The sequence below is a fragment of the Orcinus orca genome, chromosome 2 (assembly GCF_937001465.1).
Source record: "Orcinus orca chromosome 2, mOrcOrc1.1, whole genome shotgun sequence".
NCBI classification, from domain to species: Eukaryota; Metazoa; Chordata; class Mammalia; order Artiodactyla; family Delphinidae; genus Orcinus; species Orcinus orca.
Window position 1 is genome coordinate 17,591,206 of NC_064560.1, and position 17,725 is coordinate 17,608,930.

General features: G+C 41.6%; 1 protein-coding gene across 20 annotated transcripts in view; it reads right to left on the reverse strand.

Moving 5' to 3' along the window:
- The window catches only part of PARD3 (par-3 family cell polarity regulator), a 677,665-nt gene that overhangs the window by 77,493 nt on the left and 582,447 nt on the right, over window positions 1-17,725 (reverse strand). Inside the window, exon 23 of one of the 20 annotated variants that reach the window (XM_033439333.2) lies at window positions 4,156-5,488. The exons of 18 other annotated variants lie outside the window; for them this stretch is intronic. In XM_033439333.2, coding sequence (XP_033295224.1) covers window positions 5,467-5,488 — 22 coding nt within the window. In that variant the 3' untranslated portion in view covers window positions 4,156-5,466. Of the gene's footprint in view, window positions 1-4,155; window positions 5,489-12,630; window positions 12,962-17,725 lie in introns of those variants that run through there. One more of the 20 variants, XM_049705523.1, reaches the window with a different exon arrangement.

Here is a 17,725-nt window from a genome sequence, read left to right on the forward strand (position 1 = left end):
TAGCGTTCACTCTCGGTGTTGCATATTCTATGGGTTTGGACAAATATATAAAGACACGGCTCCATCACTGCAGTATCATATAGAGTGGTTTCATTGCCCTAAAAATCCTCTGTGCTCTGCCTATTCATCCCTTCTTACCACCCCTCCCCTGGCAACCCCTGATCTTTTTATGTCTCCACAGTTTTGCCTTTTCCAGAATGTCAGAAAGTTGGAATAATACAGTATGTAGCCCTTTCAGACTGTCTTCTTTTACTTAGTAGTACACCTTTAGGTTTTCTCTATGTCTTTTCATAGCTTGAAAGCTCCTTTCTCTATAGCCCTGAATAATATTCCATTGTCTGGATATACCACAGTTTATGTATCCATTCATCTACTGAAGGACATCTTGGTGGCTTCCAAGTTTTGGCAAGTATGAATAAAGCTGCTACAAACATGTGTGGGCAGGTTTTTGTGTGGACGTAAGTTTTTGATTCTATGTGGTAAATACCAAGGAGCATGATGGCCGGATTGTAGGGTAAGAGCATGTTTAGTTTTGTAAGAAATTGCTAAACAGTCTTCCCAAGTACTGGTACCATTTTGTATCCCACCAGCAATGAATGAGTTCCTGTTGCTCCACGTCTTCACCAGCACATACTATGGGTTTGAACCAATATATATAGACACGGATCCATCATTACAGTATCATATAGAGTGGTTTCACTGCACTGTTGGTGTTTTGGATTTTAGCCATTCTAATAGGTATGTAGCGGTATCTCACAATGTGCATTTTTCCCTGATGACATATGGTATGGAACATCTTATCAGAGGCTTATCAGCCATCTCTGTATCTTTTTTGGTGAGACGCCTGTGAAGGCCTTTGGCTCTTTTTAAATTAATTAATTAATTAATTTAAAAAAATTTATTTATTTTTGGCTGTGTTGGGTCTTTGTTGCTGCGCGCAGGCTTTCTCCAGTTGCGGTGAGTGGAGCCTACTCTTCATTGCATGGGCTTTTCATCGCAGTGGATTCTCTTGTGGCAGAGCACAGGCTCTAGGCACGTGGGCTTTAGTAGTTGTGACAAGCGGGCTCAGTAGTTGTGGCTCACGGGCTCTAGAGCACAGGCTCAGTAGTTGTGGGACACGGGCTTAGTTGCTCTGCAGCACGTGGGATCTTCCCGGACCAGGGCTCGAACCTGTGTCCACTGCATTGGCAGGCGGATTCTTAACCACTACGCCACCAAGGAAGCCCTGGATCCTTTTTAAAATCAGATTGTTGGTTTTCTTATTGTTTTAAACGATTTTTTAAACGTTCTTTGTGTATTTTTTTAATCAGATATGTGGGGGTTTTTGCAAATATTTTCTCCCTCTCTACAGCTTTTTTTTTTTTCTGTACGCAGGCCTCTCGCTGTTGCGGTCTCTCCCGTTGCGGAGCACAGGCTCCGGACGCGCAGGCTCAGAGGCCATGGCTCAAGGGCCTAGCCGCTCCGTGGCATGTGGGATCTTCCCGGACCGGGTCACGAACCCGTGTCCCCTGCATCGGCAGGCGGACTCTCAACCACCGCGCCACCAGGGAAGCCCGGCAGGCGGATTCTTAACCACTACGCCACCAAAGAAGCCCTGGATCCTTTTAAAAATCAGATTGTTGGTTTTCTGATTGTTTTAAATGATTTTTTAAACGTTCTTTGTGTATTTTTTTTTATCAGATATGTGGGGGTTTTTGCAAATATTTTCTCCCTCTCTACAGTTTTTTTTTTTTTTGCGGTACGCGGGCCTCTCACTGTTGTGGTCTCTCCCGTTGCGGAGCACAGGCTCCGGACGCGCAGGCTCAGCGGCCATGGCTCACGGGCCCAGCCACTCTGTGGCATGTAGGATCTTCCCGGACCGGGTCACGAACCCGTGTCCCCTGCATCGGCAGGCGGACTCTCAACCACCGCGCCACCAGGGAAGCCCTCTACAGCTTATTTATTTATTTATTTTATTTTTGGCTGCTTTGGGTCTTCGTTGCTGCATGTGGGCTTTCTCTAGTTGTGACGAGCAGGGGCCACTCTTCCTTGTGGTGCACGGGTTTCTCATTGCGGTGGCCTCTCCTGTTGCAGAGCATGGGCTCTAGGCATGCGGGCTTCAGTAGTTGTGGCTCGCAGGCTCTAGAGCGCACGCTCAGCAGTTGTGGCACACGGGCCTAGTTGCTCCGCAGCACATGGGATCTTCCCGGACCAGGGCTCGAACCTGTGTCCCCTGCATTGGCAGGTGGATTCTTAACCACTGCGCCACCAGCGAAACCCCTTCTACAGCTTTTAATACAAATTTCCACAAGATCAAACTTACCACAGCTTATCAACTCGTTATTTTCTTGGAGTTCTCCAGCCCCCATGCTTGTCCTGCAGGTCCCAATCTGCACTGGCTCCCTAGTTCCCAGCATCTCTCTTCATCATCAACCTGGGATTTGTTAGAGCATGCATTCTATAGCTGCCTAAAAGGGGATGTGATGGAAACAAAAAATGTTGTATCTTTGCATGCTTAAAATATATTTATTCTACCATCACCACTCATGGGCAGTTTGGTGAGGGATGGAGCTGCAGGTTAGAAAACATTACCCTGCAGTATTTGAAGGTAGGGCCCCATTGTCTTCTTGCTCCCCATGCTGCTGTTGAGTCAGCTAACATTCTGACTCCCAACTCTTTACTGTATACTTTTTTAAAGGCTCATCTCTTTATTTCCAGTATTCTGAAACTTCTCACTGCTCCCTTTTTAAAATCGATTCTTTGATCTAGAATCTTAAATTCTCCAGTTGTGGGAAAATTTCTTATGTTATTTCTCTAACACTCTCTCCATCATCATCTCTATTTCTAGAAAGCATATACGTTAAATGCCTGACCTCCCAAGGTGAACTTTGATTTTTTTTCTCTTTCTTTCCTGCCATGTTTGTCTTATGTCTCATTATTTTGGGGGAAATTTCTTCTATCTTACCTACCAAGCTTTCAATTGTGTTTCTTCATACTGCTATCATATCTATTATTTTCCAACAGTTCGTTCATATTTTCTTAATAATCCTTTCCAATAGCTTCCTGGTCATGTTTTGATGGTTGCAGTATCTTCTCTTATTTCATGGTGGGTATTACTTACAGTTTTTAAATATTTTCTCTTCTCTTTCCTGTAATTTTTGTTTCTTCCAAGTTCTTCTCTTAAGTTTATTGTTATTGTTTTCATCTGTCTCCCATAATTAAGGCGTTCCTCAGATGTTTGATAAGCTTGCCTGTCCTTTCTATTTAAGAATGAGGCATTGGGACTTCCCTGGTGGTCCAGTGGTTAAGACTCTGTGCCTCCACTGCAGGGGCCACGGGTTGGATCTCTGGTCAGGGAACTAAGATCCTGCATGCCACACCAAAAAAAAAAAATTAGTCATTGTGTGTATGCATGGGTGGGGCTTATGAAACGGCAGCTATTACTCCAGAAAGGCTGGGCAGGGAGCCACTTTTACGGGTGGGGATTCCCACATGTCGGTGTACGAGGGTTCCTACTGGGGCTGTTCAGTTTCTTCAGAGGAGAACCCGCCAATCTTAGGTCTGAGGAGCCAATGTCAGCTTGTGTCTTGACATCCTGGGGTTATTCTGTCATCATATATGGTAATAAAAAGATATACCTATTTTCAGAAAAAATAGAGATAGTATTTGTTTCTTATTCTTTTTGCTGTTTTGGAGTGATTTTCGAGAAGAAAAGAGGAAAACATATCTTTATTCTCTGTCAAGTTTTGGACTTTCCAGTTTGTATTATGCTTAATTCTCAATTATTTTCAAGTAGATCAAATATCTTTTCAAGAATATTTGATATTTCAAGGCATATGGATACTTACATTGGTTTTATTTTAGTATATGAAAGGCACGGATGTGACTGTTCTAAAATTGTAAGATAGTTGTTGTTTTTCATAACAGGATAATATATACCACTCCTCAATATACTTTAGGATTATTTCTATATTACTTTTTAGGATCATTCATATATATATATATATATATATATATATATATATATACGCACACACGCACATATATACACACACGAATATACACATATAACTTTTTAAGAGTATATGATTTTATGCTATATGTTTATATTTTTATGTGTTAAATATATATGTATATATATATACTTATATATACATATATATAAACTTGGAGACTAAATTTTTTTTTTTTTTTTTTTTTGTGGTACGCGGGCCTCTCACTGTTGTGGCCTCTCCCGTTGCGGAGCACAGGCTCCGGACGCGCAGGCTCAGAGGCCATGGCTCACGGGCCCAGCCGCTCCGCGGCATATGGGATCTTCCCGGACTGGGGCTCGAACCCGTGTCTCCTGCATTGGCAGGCAGACTCTCAACCACTGCGTCACCAGGGAAGCCCGAGACTAAATTTTTAAAGCATTGCATATGTAATCTACAAAGCTCCAAATAGAAGTAAATCATATTTTAATGATTTAACCAAGTCCTCCAAACTTTCTCCCCCCAAACGCACTTTCTGACATTAATACTCAAAACAGTTTTCCTTCTTTGACATGTGATGAAATTCACAGCTTGGCTTTATGTTTATTACACAAGTTTACTCCCACTGGTCAATGTGGGGGCTATGATTTATAATTTTTAATTCTCTGCTTCAATATTTTCTGGCCTCCACTCCTAATTCTCCTGCCAAATAGTGACCAGCTCCCATTTGGATCTCTTAAAATCATTCCACTGGTGCTCATGATAAAGAATGTGTCCTGATTCTCCCACAGTACAGTCCTGCCTCAGCTACAGAGCATGCTTTGAGAATACAGTTCCAGACTCCACAGACCCCACCACACACAAAGCTGATGTCATTTTTCAGGAGACAGCATAGTTTTGTGGCTACTACATGTGAATTAATACAAGCAAATTAAACCTAGTATAAGATCCCAAACAATCATAGTCTTAGAAGAACCAACTGATACTCTGAAGAACTAAAAGTTCATCAAAAGCCCTTTTTGTTTGTTTCAATCCTCATGTTTGAAAATCCTTCTAGAAAGCACTAAATTCTCTTCCATCTTGGAAAGAAGGAATGATGAATATCATTTAACTTTTTAAAAAGTTTCAAGATTCTCATGACCTTCAGTTCTTTTTTCTTTTATAAATTTATTTATTTTATTTATTTATTTTTGGCTGTGTTGGGTCTTTGTTGCTGTGCACAGGCTTTCTCTAGTTGAGGCGAGCAGGGGCTGCTCTTCGTTGCGGTGCGCAGGCTTCTCACTGCAGTGGCTTCTCTTGTGGAGCATGGGCTCTAGGCACACAGGCTTCAGTAGTTGTGACATGTGGGTTCAGCAGTTGTGGCTCTCGGGCTCTAGAGCGCAGGTTCAGCAGTTGTGGTGCATGGGTTTAGTTGCTCCGCGGCATATAGGATCGTCCCAGACTAGGGCTTGAACCCGTGTCCCCTGCATTAGCAGGCGGATTCTTAACCACTGTGCCACCAGGGAAGTCCTGACCTTTAGTTCTTATTACTGACTACTCTGAGTAGGAAACAAAAGGAAGAAATTGAGTTGAATGTTACTTTACTGACTATAGGTATTATCCCAAAGCCCTTTTACTTTTTTTTGATAATTTTTTTTTACAAACTCCCAAGAGTAGCACTTCTGTAGGCATCTACCTCTTTCTCCTAAAAAGTGCAATTTGCAAACACATTGGCTAATTGTGGGTTTGCTTGGTTGGCTTCTAGTTACTCAAGACTTCATTGTATCATTTTGCTTAAATATTTAGAAATTTTAAAATTATACTTTAGCTGAATAAAATGAGAAAAAATATAATTTATTTTCTGGGCACGGTATTCATAGAAGAGGTTCTTTTCTCTAGTTTAACTTTTTCTCAGTTTCAGGGATTTTCAAATTTCCAAAAAAAAAAAAAATTGGTAATATTGAATTCCAGAAACAAATCATTTAAAATGTGGATAAAAACCTTTTGACCTTTATAAGGTGATTCATATGGTGAAATTTTCACTTCTCTGTGTCTAAAATATTGTTCAAAGACTTTAATCTGATACTTTACTAATTTAAATAACTTTCTTTTGGGAAAAAATCCTTATTTAGAAGGTTTACAGATTTTTAAAAGATTTGTTTTTCTGCAATAAACAAAGAATTTTTGATCTTTCAATTAATACTGAAGAGCTGGAAAACAGATAGAGTAACTACCCAGCCAAGGTGCTACTGAACCATAGTGGAAGGGGCAAAGGTCATGGGAATTCAGATGTACATTTTGAAACCAGCCTTGATGCCTGAAGGCACCCCAAGGCAGGGGCGGTGCCAGCTATACCTGAGGACAGAGGAGAAAGAAATGGAGCAGAGCATCTGCTAAAACCCAGTATGATCCCTTACAAGCAGACTGTAACACTGCCTTTCCCATATTTTTACGTTCAGCTGATGTCCAAGCACTAGTGTGCAGGGAAGCTAGGCCAAGACCAAATAGAACTAATTATGTGTGTGGTAGCAACAGAAGCCCAGAACACAGACACAGACTTTGACACAGATTTAGATGTAAACATCAGCAATTTTCTAACACAGGCATTTATACTAAAGAACCAGTTTGGGATATTTTCTTGAGTTGCAAAAGAAGGATTTAGAAAACATATACTGAACTATTACCCATGTTTGTCACAAGCCAATTATCCGACATTAAAGCTACATTGAGACTCAGAAGTCACAGATCTCAACGATATCATTCTGTTTTGTCTTTTCTCATATTGTAATGTCTCTACAGACTGGCACTGATACTGTTTGATTTTGATATCATAATAGTGTCTCCATGGATTCTGGCTGACATTTTGTTTTGACATTATGCTACAACAGACCTCCACTGACATTTCATTTTGTCACTGCAACATTGTTTCTATACGTTTCTGCTATATTATTTTGTTTTGACATCAAAATGTCATCTCCATGGTCTTGGCATGACATTATCTAGAGAACTTTATGAAGTCGTATGGAGTCCATGGAATAGACGGGTAAAATGCCAAACATTTAATAAACTTGAGGGTGTTTTCGATAAACACAAATTTATATGATACTTACTGCAAAATTTGCAAAATTGTTTCCATCAAGTCACTAGGGTTTATTACAACATGGATTCAGTTAAGGAGTTGATTCTCTATCTTTCCAATAACATGTCAACAATTTTGGAGAAGTAATCCACTACCCTTTTGTTGCCAGAATCTAGGTTTTTTTTTCTTCTTTTAATCAATATAGTCTGATTTTTTGTGTTGCAAACTGAACTAAAATGTAAGAAGTATGTATGAAGTATACAATTATATTTCGCTGAATTTAAGAAACCATTAAATCACCATTTGTAGCAACATGGATGGACCTACAGATTAAAGACAAAGACAAATAACATATGATATCACTTATATGCAGGATCTAAAATATGACACATATGAACTTATTTACAAAACAGAAACAGACTCAGAGACATAGAAAACAAACTTATGGTTACCAAAGGGGAAAGGGGGTGGGGAGGGATAAATTAAGAATTTGGAATTAGCAGATACAAACTACTATATATAAAATAGATAAACAACAAGGCCCTACTGTATAGCACAGGAAACTATATTCAATGTAATAAACTATAATGGAAAAGAATATATATATGTATAACTGAATTACTTTGCTGGACACCAGAAACTAACACAATATTGTAAATCAACTATACTTCAACTAAACAAAAAAGGAAAAAAAAAGAAACCATTAAATCATGACACATTTTATATATCTCTGAGACAGAAAGAGAATGCTGCCAATTAACATTGATTGTAAGAAGTAACTTAGTATTGGAGATTTTAAATTGTGAAAAATGTGAATCTTATAATTGATGAAAAGTACAGTGGTATGGCATTTGATAAAATCAATTACCAAAAATGGTGATTTTAAAAAAACTTATGATAGTTTGAACATTTTTTCTTAAAAATCATGGGATAAAAACATAAATCCTACGCTGATTTTGAAGTTGTAGGTAGACATTGTTGGTGAAATTCCTGACAAAGGATTCTCCCTTTCCTAGTAGTTTCCCCCTTCTTTTGGATTTACAAAATTATCTATGAACATTCTACTGTTCATAATAAGACCAAGAATATTTATCCAGAAAGCTAAATACTTCTAGGTTATATTACCTTAAATTCTCAGGAAAATATCTATATCTATATATATATATTTTGCGGTACGCGGGCCTCTCACTGTTTGTGGCCTCTCCCGTTGCGGAGCACAGGCTCCGGACGCGCAGGCTCAGTGGCCATGGCTCACGGGCCCAGCCACTCCGCGGCATGTGGGATCTTCCCGGACCGGGGCACGAACCCGCGTCCCCTGCATCCACAGGTGGACTCTCAACCACTGCGCCACCAGGGAAGCCCTCAGGAAAATATCTTTACGATATAATGTTATATCTTCAACTTTGGTCAAAAGTCAATATGACAAGTGGTCATAATGTGAACATTTCTGTGTTCTTCGCAACCCTATATTTACAAACGTAATCCAGTTCGTTATACAATTTTTATTTTAGAAAGTGTATATGTGAGAAATTACTCCTAACATATAACACCAGAGAAGATATTCTACACATGATCTCATATATTTCTATTTATTGCACAAACAGTTGATCATAATAAGAGCATTAATGAATCTTATATAACCCTTCACTTGAAAATGGTCATTTTGTTATGCAATTTCCCTTTTACAAGTATGTATGTTAAAAATTACTCCTGGAATTCATTGCTAATCAGAGCATTTCTCCAGATAAACTCATGCATTTCCTTTTGTCACAGAGTAAAGTTTTCATGTTGTCCTTTTTGCCTTGGCTACCAGGAAACTGAGATAAACTTAATGTTCAATTATAATTACTAGCTCAATTTTCTAATATTTTTTTACCTTTTTGGGTCCTTTTAAGCTTCATTTTAATAACTATTTTTAAGAACTGCTTACAATAATTTTGGAAATTCAGTGGTCAGTACTCCTACGAGAATAAATTTTATTTCATTAACCATAGTTCCTAGAGGGTCACAATGACCACTCTATTGAGTATGGAATATAAAGCCTAGAATTTCTTTCCCTATTCTGAGTAGTTATTTCTTCTGACTCTTCTAACAGAAATAATATTTGGCTTGTGTGTATGTGAATAATGTGAGATGATGTCTAAGAAAGCATCTAACCCAGGCACTTGATAAACACTGAAGACAATGGCTTCTAGAGAGAGGCACAGAGTAGGTTATACATCTGGGCCTGCAGCTCAGGAGAGAAGTGAAATTGCAGAGAGAGCTTCAGCTGCCACCAACACATGCACAGGTGTAATTTAAGCCATAACAGTGGACCAGATACAGAAAGAACATGTCGAAAGACAAGAGGGATGAGTATATATGATAAATCCAACCAATATTGTTAGGAAAGGACGGTTTTTACTTTTCACAGCAATACAGAAGCAAAAAAGAAGGCTGGAAGTGCTTATGAAGTGGGGCTCTAATGGGATATAAAAATGTGCTCTGTTTGAGCAGCAACTCAAGCAACCTGCCAGGCTCTGCTGCTAAAGGCTCATTGCAAGGAATCCCTGTGGGTCCAAACACCAACCTCTCTGCCCCCTCCAGGCTGGGACTTGGGCTTGGTATACCTGGGATGCTGGCAGGTATGCTGCTGTGCTGGTGACAAAAAAGAGTGTCCTCAGGGGCTGTCGATCTAGTTCCTTTCATGAGAGCTAAGGTTTCACTAACTGAAAGAAACTTTAAAGAAAATTAAAATTTTGTTTGAATGAATTAAACGTGACAGCTCTGATGTACTATTGTCAGGATTATCCTAAATCCAAGCCTGTAAGATTAACCTTCTCATTTCCTTGATGTTAGGTTAATATCTGTTATCAAATCTGTTCCTTGTTCCATTGAGAGTTTGGCTAACTCTTCTCATGAAAAGAATAAAAGAAAAAGTATAGTATGTGCCCTCTGGGGACCAAGGCTACCGTTCACTATATTCTCAGTATTTCTGATGAGTTATTTAGTTTGTGTAACTTCTAAGTCCCAATGGATATTATTATGACAGAGATTTTTTTTTAAGTTGATTGGACATATTCAATTAATTTAAGCACTCTCCAAAAAAAATTTTAAAAACCCCAAAACTTAATAAGCTTTATTTTTTGTCCTTGTAACTGAGAATCTCATAACTAAGGTATCAGGATCTTAGAAGTAATTAAAATAGTATGTTAAAGATTTTTACCAATAATGTAATTCTAATTACTGATGAAAAGGAGCACAAAAGGACAACGAGCTTTTGCATGTTTGAGAGAAAAGCCAGGACTTATCAGTAACTATGACTATAGCCTATGTTTGGAAGATCAAGATGTTTGGCATCACAGAGAAGAGAGATCTTTTACTTTATAACATTTTAAATAAAACTCTCATTTCAAAAACATGAGTGTATATATTTGTAGCAAACTTTCCAACTGAAACTTAAGCTCGACGTATACATTTGTTATCCCCTTTGTATGCACTTGGGGGCGTGGTGCTCTGAGACCCCACTCAAATACAATCCATGAACAGCCTCCAATCTAAGACACATTGTTCACATCTTGCCAAGGTGTAACTGATAGTATAAAGGGTTGAAAAGCCTATATGTTAAAAAAGGCAGGCATTCTCGACTTTTCCCCACAATGTGTTCCTAGAAACCACATCATAAAGTGAATCACATGTTCCCATAGGAGCAGTGTTATAATTGGAGGTTATGTTTCTGACCAAGGAGTTGGCACCAGATAAGGCCATGATATAGTAACAATGGATCACATAAGGAAAGATATAATAATTCTAAATCTTTACAGTTAAATAGTAAAAGTAGACTGCAAATACTGTAAAACGAGTTTAAGTACAGTCTATGTATTCCTTATACAAGAGAACACAAGATTCCACAGAATATATATATATAGCTAGCTAGCAAGCTTTATCTATCTATCGTACTAAAAATTTTTAGAAATTCAGCGTGAAATGAACATCCCAACTAAATATCATAATGCTTCTGCTTTTTTTTTTTAACCTAAAATGGCTTTACAGACTAAGACCAGATATTTTTGAAGACAAAGAGGGACGCCTTCTAGATAAATCCTTCAATTTTACCCTGTAACCCAACATGCTTTTGTTTGTTTGTTTGTTTGTTTTGCAGTACGCGGGCCTCTCAGCATTGTGGCCTCTCACGTTGCGGAGCACAGGCTCCGGACGTGCAGGCTCAGCGGCCATGGCTCACAGGCCCAGCCGCTCTGCGGCATGTGGGATCTTCCCGGACCGGGGCATGAACCCGTGTCCCCTGCATCGGCAGGCGGACTCTCAACCACTGCGTCACCAGGGAAGCTCCCAACATGCTTTTTATGTGATTTTTCACAGGATCTTTCTGTTACTTTGAAAAAATTTCCCTGTAGCTAACAGAGACTTTCAAAAAAACCATACCATCAACTTCATAACTCTTCCAAAATGCTAGAGCCAGGACATCACAGATTGTCCAATTAAGTGTTTGGGTGTGTGTTGATCTCCATCGTGGCATTTAACATTTTATTCAAATGCCATTTAAAAAACAAAGCTGGCTTTAAAAAAAGGAATATTCAATCATTTCCCAGATAATTGATAGAACTGGCATAGAACAACATCCAGGCTGTCCTTGGACTGTCTGCTTTCCTGTCTTCTAGGTCAGATGCAGGCTGGGAAGGTTAAAGGCGAAGCAAAGGAAACTGTAACTGTTTCTTACACAGTAGGGAACAGCCAGCACGCAAATAACTCTTATGCTGCAGAGTCTCTACTCCACGATCATGCGACCATTGCTTTTAGAACTGAAGAACGCTCCTGGGGGGTGCCCCGGTGGCGGTGGGATGAATTGGGAGATTGGGATTGACATATATACACTAATATGTATAAAATAGATAACTAATAAGAACCTGCTGTATAAAAAATAAATAAAATTAAATTTAAAAAATGACAATAATTATAGCTAATCAGTACTGAGTCCCCCCAAAAAAGAACTGAAGAACACTCAAATCATAAGGTAGCACTGAGATCACTGGGACCAATTTCTCTTTTTTTTTTTTTTCTTCAATCCACTCCAGTCAGACTTTCCTCCCCTTGTACTATTAGTTGCAACTGACACAGTTGATCACTCCTTCCTTCTTAGAACTCTTTTTTTGCGGTACGCGGGCCTCTCACTGTTGTGGCCTCTCCCGTTGAGGGGCACAGTTTCCGGACGCGCAGACTCAGCGGCCATGGCCCACGGGCCCAGCCGCTCCGCGGCATGTGGGATCCTCCCAGACCGGGGCACGAACCCGTGTCCCCTGCATTGGCAGGCGGACTCTCAACCACTGCGCCACCAGGGAAGCCCCAACTTCTCTTTATCAATGAGAAAATTGAGGCCCAGAGAGATAAAATGACATGCCAAGGTTATTAACAAACTAGGAGATGGCAGACTCAGGACAAGGCAGATATACAGATTCTCAGCCCAGGGCTATGCCGGGTTGGCCACATTTTAACACTCTGTTGCTATTGTCTTCCTGATGCATAGAAACTGGAGAAAAAGCTTTCTAATCTGCTCCATACTTGAATTAGGGGATCTCTCTCTCTCTCTCTCTCACACACACACACACACACACACACACGTATATAAAATAAACTTTCACTTCATAATATGACTTCAGAGTAAACATATGCATCTGCAACGGTCTCACCCACTGAGGGTGGGTGCTGGCCCTTCATACACTGAGACCTCCACACACCACCCACCATTCGGCTGTGGCAAAAGCAGACCCCAGTGGGATCTAGAAAGAATCTCAGATCCAGGGAAAGGGAGCTTTTTAGAGGCAGGTGTAGCCTGGGGTGTGAAAGCAGAGAGCTGGGTTCCATCATGGTTCTTCCATCTCCGATCAGCTTTGTGAATTGAGTCAGATGACAAACTCTCTGAACTCTTCTGTGAAGTGGGAATTTCCTTGCAGGCTCACTGTGGGGATTAAATAAAGGAAAACAGAAAGAACAGCCCAGCCTTTGTAAATGCTCTCTTAACAGTTTCTTCCCTCTGCAGAAATCCGCCCTAAAGAGGTTGGGATTCACAGATACATACTACTATATATAAAATGGATAACCAACAAAGACCTCCTGTATAGCACAAGGAACTATACTCAATATTTTGTAATAACCTATAAGGAAAAAGAATATATATATATATGCATATATACATGTATGTATAACTGAATCCCTTTGCTGTATACCTGAAGCTAACATGATATTGTAAATCAACTATACTTCAATTTAAAAGAAATCCACTGTTAAGACTTGAATCCAAAAAAAATAAAAATAAACATAATACTATTTCTTATTTATTCCACATGGGATCAGCCAAGTAAAGTCTTTAATGTATATCATTCCTAAAAGAGCACCACATTTGAGGTATAATAAACACAGAAATAAGAAGAAAACCAGCCTCTGGCCATTTTAATTCAGATCCTCTAAAAGTCAGTCAAATTTCTAGAAGTCCTTTGTCCAAGCTCTGTCTTTCATTAGTGGTTGGTTGAATTCAAAGTCTTGTAGAAAAGATGAATTAAATATTAATCAAAGTCCAGCAAATTTTAAGCATCTACCCCATTATCTTAAATGCAACTCCGGACAAACCACCAAAGCAAATTTCTCTCCTTCCCCCGAACCCTTCAACATAAATAAGCCTTTTAGTCTTTTCCCTGATGGTGTAACTCATACCAAATGATGACACTATTTACAGTATCTGCTTTAAAAGGGCATAGCTTCCATTCCTATTTCAATTAAAGCCATTGTGCAATTATGCTTTCAAGAAACAATTAACAGGAAAAAACCATTTCCCTGGCTCCAGCCTTTTTAGAGTTGGGTAGTGTGGACCCTTTCTTACCACGCGTGGCATTGAAGTAATTATTTAATGTTAAGGTTCACTTCCTCGTGTGTAAATTTTGGTTTTAGCTGACACTAAAAAGAAACATCAATTTATTAGGAGATAAAACTTGTTCTGCAGTAATGGAGCAGCTGCGTACATAAATTTATCGCAGTTTAATGTTCTCACACATAAAGCAATTAGAGTTTTCTGACAAAAAGACTTGCCACTGAAATGACAGTGTGTACAGTGGTGAGGACGGGAAGCAGAAAGTGAGGCTTCAGTGGAAAACTCTCTGAGGAAACATTAAATAATAATAATATGTGTTGGGCAAATACAAGTGAAGCTCTCTCCTCAGCGAGTTTGAATGAAAAGAAATGCTGCGAATTTTACAGCCGTTGCTGAATCCCCGTTAGCACCCACAGCTTTCCTGGCAATGGACTGACTTCAGGATGCCTGGAACTGAGACTGCCTGGATTCTGAGCAAAGGATGACACAGACAGTCCCAGACCAGCATCACCTGATCTTCCCCATCAATAAGGGGCAACCGCAGACAGATGGGCAGCCACAAAGATTTCTAATCGCTGAATGCCTGAGCCAGAGGGAGAGAGAGAGAGAGAGAGAGAGAGAGAGAGAGAGAGAGAGGGAGAGGGAGAGAGAGGGAGGGAGAGAGGGAGGGAGAGAGAGAGAGGGAGAGAGAGGGGGAGGGAGAGAGAGAGAGAGAGGGGGAGAGAGAGGGAGAGAGTGTGAGAGAGAGGGAGAGAGAGAGAGAGAGAGGGAGAGAGAGGGAGGGAGAGAGAGAGGGAGAGAGTGTGAGAGAGAGTGAGAGAGAGAGGGAGGGAGAGGGAGGGAGAGAGGGAGAGAGAGAGAGAGAGAGAGAGAGGGAGGGAGGGAGGGAGGGAGGGGGAGAGAGAGAGAGAGAGAGAGAGAGAGAGAGAGAGGGAGGGAGGGAGAGAGGTGGCAGTAACCTATAGTTTATTTCTTTGCACCCTCCAGCCGCTTCCCCAACACCACACCTGCAGGGCCATAGCTGCCTCATTGCTTTTGGTGGAGAATGTTTTTCCCAGTTAATATGGGAAGATCAGCTGAGATTTAAAACTGCTATAACATATTTCTGTAATTTGTAGCAACAATTACCATTGTAATTTACTGATCACCTATCAGATGCCAGGTCCCTTGCCAATTGCTGAGAATACCAAGGGGTGAAAAATGGTTCCTACACTCAAGAGTCAAGTAACATAATAATAGATAAGGTCTTAAGTCAGAAAGTAAGTGTATACTTTTTTGTGTGTAAATAAGAGGAGGCAGTGACCAGTTCTTCAGGAAAAGTAGAGACTGGGCCAGGTGCATTTTCACAGGCTCCCTGGATTTGGGATGGACTTGAAGTGAGGAACAGGCGTCGGCCAGCAAAGAGATGGACCACGGGGAGGTGAGTCAGGGTTGAGAAGGAAGTGGTTCAGGGGTCCCTGACTGGGTGCTGACAATTCCTACAGAGAGGCTACTGAGACACCAACCAAACAGGACAGGTTGAGTAGGGACAGGCAGCTCAGCTCTCTTCCAAAACTCCACTAAAATAACAGAGGAATAAAAAGTCTTAAGACCACAAGGGAAAAAAAATAACGATAGAAGAGACTGAAATACATAAATGAACGATAAGATTTTAGCAGCTGGAAGGCTAAGGGATGGGACTTAGCACATAGGAAAAGGTGGAAAGCAGAGACTTCACCGGGAGAAGACTCCAAGAGGCGAAACGTTGGTTCTGCAGGACCCCAGAGAGACTCAGGGATGGAGGCCCAGGATCCTCTGAAGATGAGTGGTCAGCCAGAGCAGAAGATGAGCCTTTGGGCATTTTTGCTTTACACAGTTTTTCCCCTTCTCCATCCTCAGAAACCACAAGCCCTTTAAGAATATGTGTGTAAGGGGCTTCCCTGGTGGTGCAGCAGTTGAGAATCCGCCTGCCAACACAGGGGAGACGGGTTCGAGCCTTGGTCCGGGAAGATCTCACATGCCACGGAGCAACTAAGCCTGTGCGCCACAACTACTGAGCCTGCGCTTTGGAGCCCAAGAGCCACAACTACTGAGCCCATGCGCCTAGAGCCTGTGCTCTGCAACAAGCCACCGCAATGAGAAGCTCTTGCACCGCAACGAAGAGTAGCCCCTGCTCGCCGCAACTAGAGAAAAGCTCGCGCGCAGCAATGAACACCCAACGCAGCCAAAAATAAGTAAATACATTTATATATATAAAAAAAGATTGTGTGTGCATGCGCGTGTGTATGAGTATACATACATATATATGTATATATTTATATTAATTTCTTTCAACTCCCGTGGCAGCAACAAGGCCGATGAAAGGAGCTCACTGGAGAAATGTGGCCACTGGTGGACAGACAGGTCCTCTGGCAACTGGGCGTCTGCACGGGGACCATCTGCATGGACCGTCATGCTTAGAGGCAGGAGGCAGATGTGACATCGCCCGTGCACAGCTTGCTGCTCTGCCCAAGCAGGGCAACACCCAGCTGCTCAGCAGGGTCCAAAGAGCCGTGGCTCACACCTCTGACACGGAAGCTACCTCCCTCTGATGACGGTCCTTGAGCAGGAAGACAGCAGGGGGATGCAAGGCACGTGGTCTGCAGGCAGGAAGTTAGTATTACGCTGCATGGTTCAACTTCCTATTTTTTTAATTTTTTTTTGCGGTACGCGGGCCTCTCACTGTTGGAGCCTCTCCCGCTGCGGAGCACAGGCTCTGGACGCGCAGGCTCAGCGGCCATGGCTCACGGGCCCAGCCGCTCCGCGGCATGTGGGATCTTCCTGGACCGGAGCACGAACCCGCGTCCCCTGCATCGGCAGGCGGACTCTCAACCACTGCGCCACCAGGGAAGCCTGCTCAACTTCCTATTTTTAATAGAGCAGCCACAAGTCAGGTTTTGCTGGACAGGCACAATTTCAAATACTCTGCCCATAAACAGACTGCTCAGGGTCAAACTACATGCCCCAATTTTTCAGTTGGACCTAGCTGGTCAGCCTGGGGTAAGGCAAATGCTCCCTCAAGAGAACTCAGGAGGGACGGGCGAGCTGCAGTCAAGGTTCTGCGCGAGGAGGTTCTGCTTCTAGCCCCACCCGAGCTCTAGGCAGGAGCACAGCTGCTAGATTCCAGTTCTGGAGGGAGCAGCCTCCCGGAGCCGCGGCGACAGAGCTCAGCTGGGCTCCAAGTCGCCTTGCTGCCATGGGCGTGCTCTTCTCATTAGAGCAAACTGCCGCCCAGGCACTCACTAAACTCAGCTCTTTGGTTTACATGAATGGGAAGAACAGCTTCAGCACATTTAATCTTCTTACTATAAATACCTCAGTGAAGAAAAAAGGTGACAATGAAGGCTCATCCCACTCAATTTATTCCTGTTAGCATTCTTACAGTACAAAAAAGGGAGGAAAAAAAACCCCACCAGCCCTTGAGTATGAATGCAACATGAAAAAAAAAATCTCTGCTGAATCATGAGCGTGATTATGATATGAAAAGATTCAAGCTGAATTTTAAAATCTCATTTTATAGCTACTTATAAATCCTCTGAATGGCTGTGCATGGAGCCCAGTGAACTCCACACTTTCACACGCATCACCAAGGGCAGGGATTCTCAGACTTGGTTGAGATGATGAGAGTGACGTGGGGCAGAAGATCCTACTTGAACCAGCAAGGCCCCGAGGATGAAAATACCCTTCCACGCCCCCAGCCCCCCATGCCTAGCTGTCTCACTGGACTGGCTCTCTCTGGAACTAGGCAGTGAGCTTTTTGAATGGAGGGACCTTGTCATTTTCATTTTCATTCCGTTAGCCCTGATCCCAATGCCAGGGAAATACGTGCTGCCTGAATTT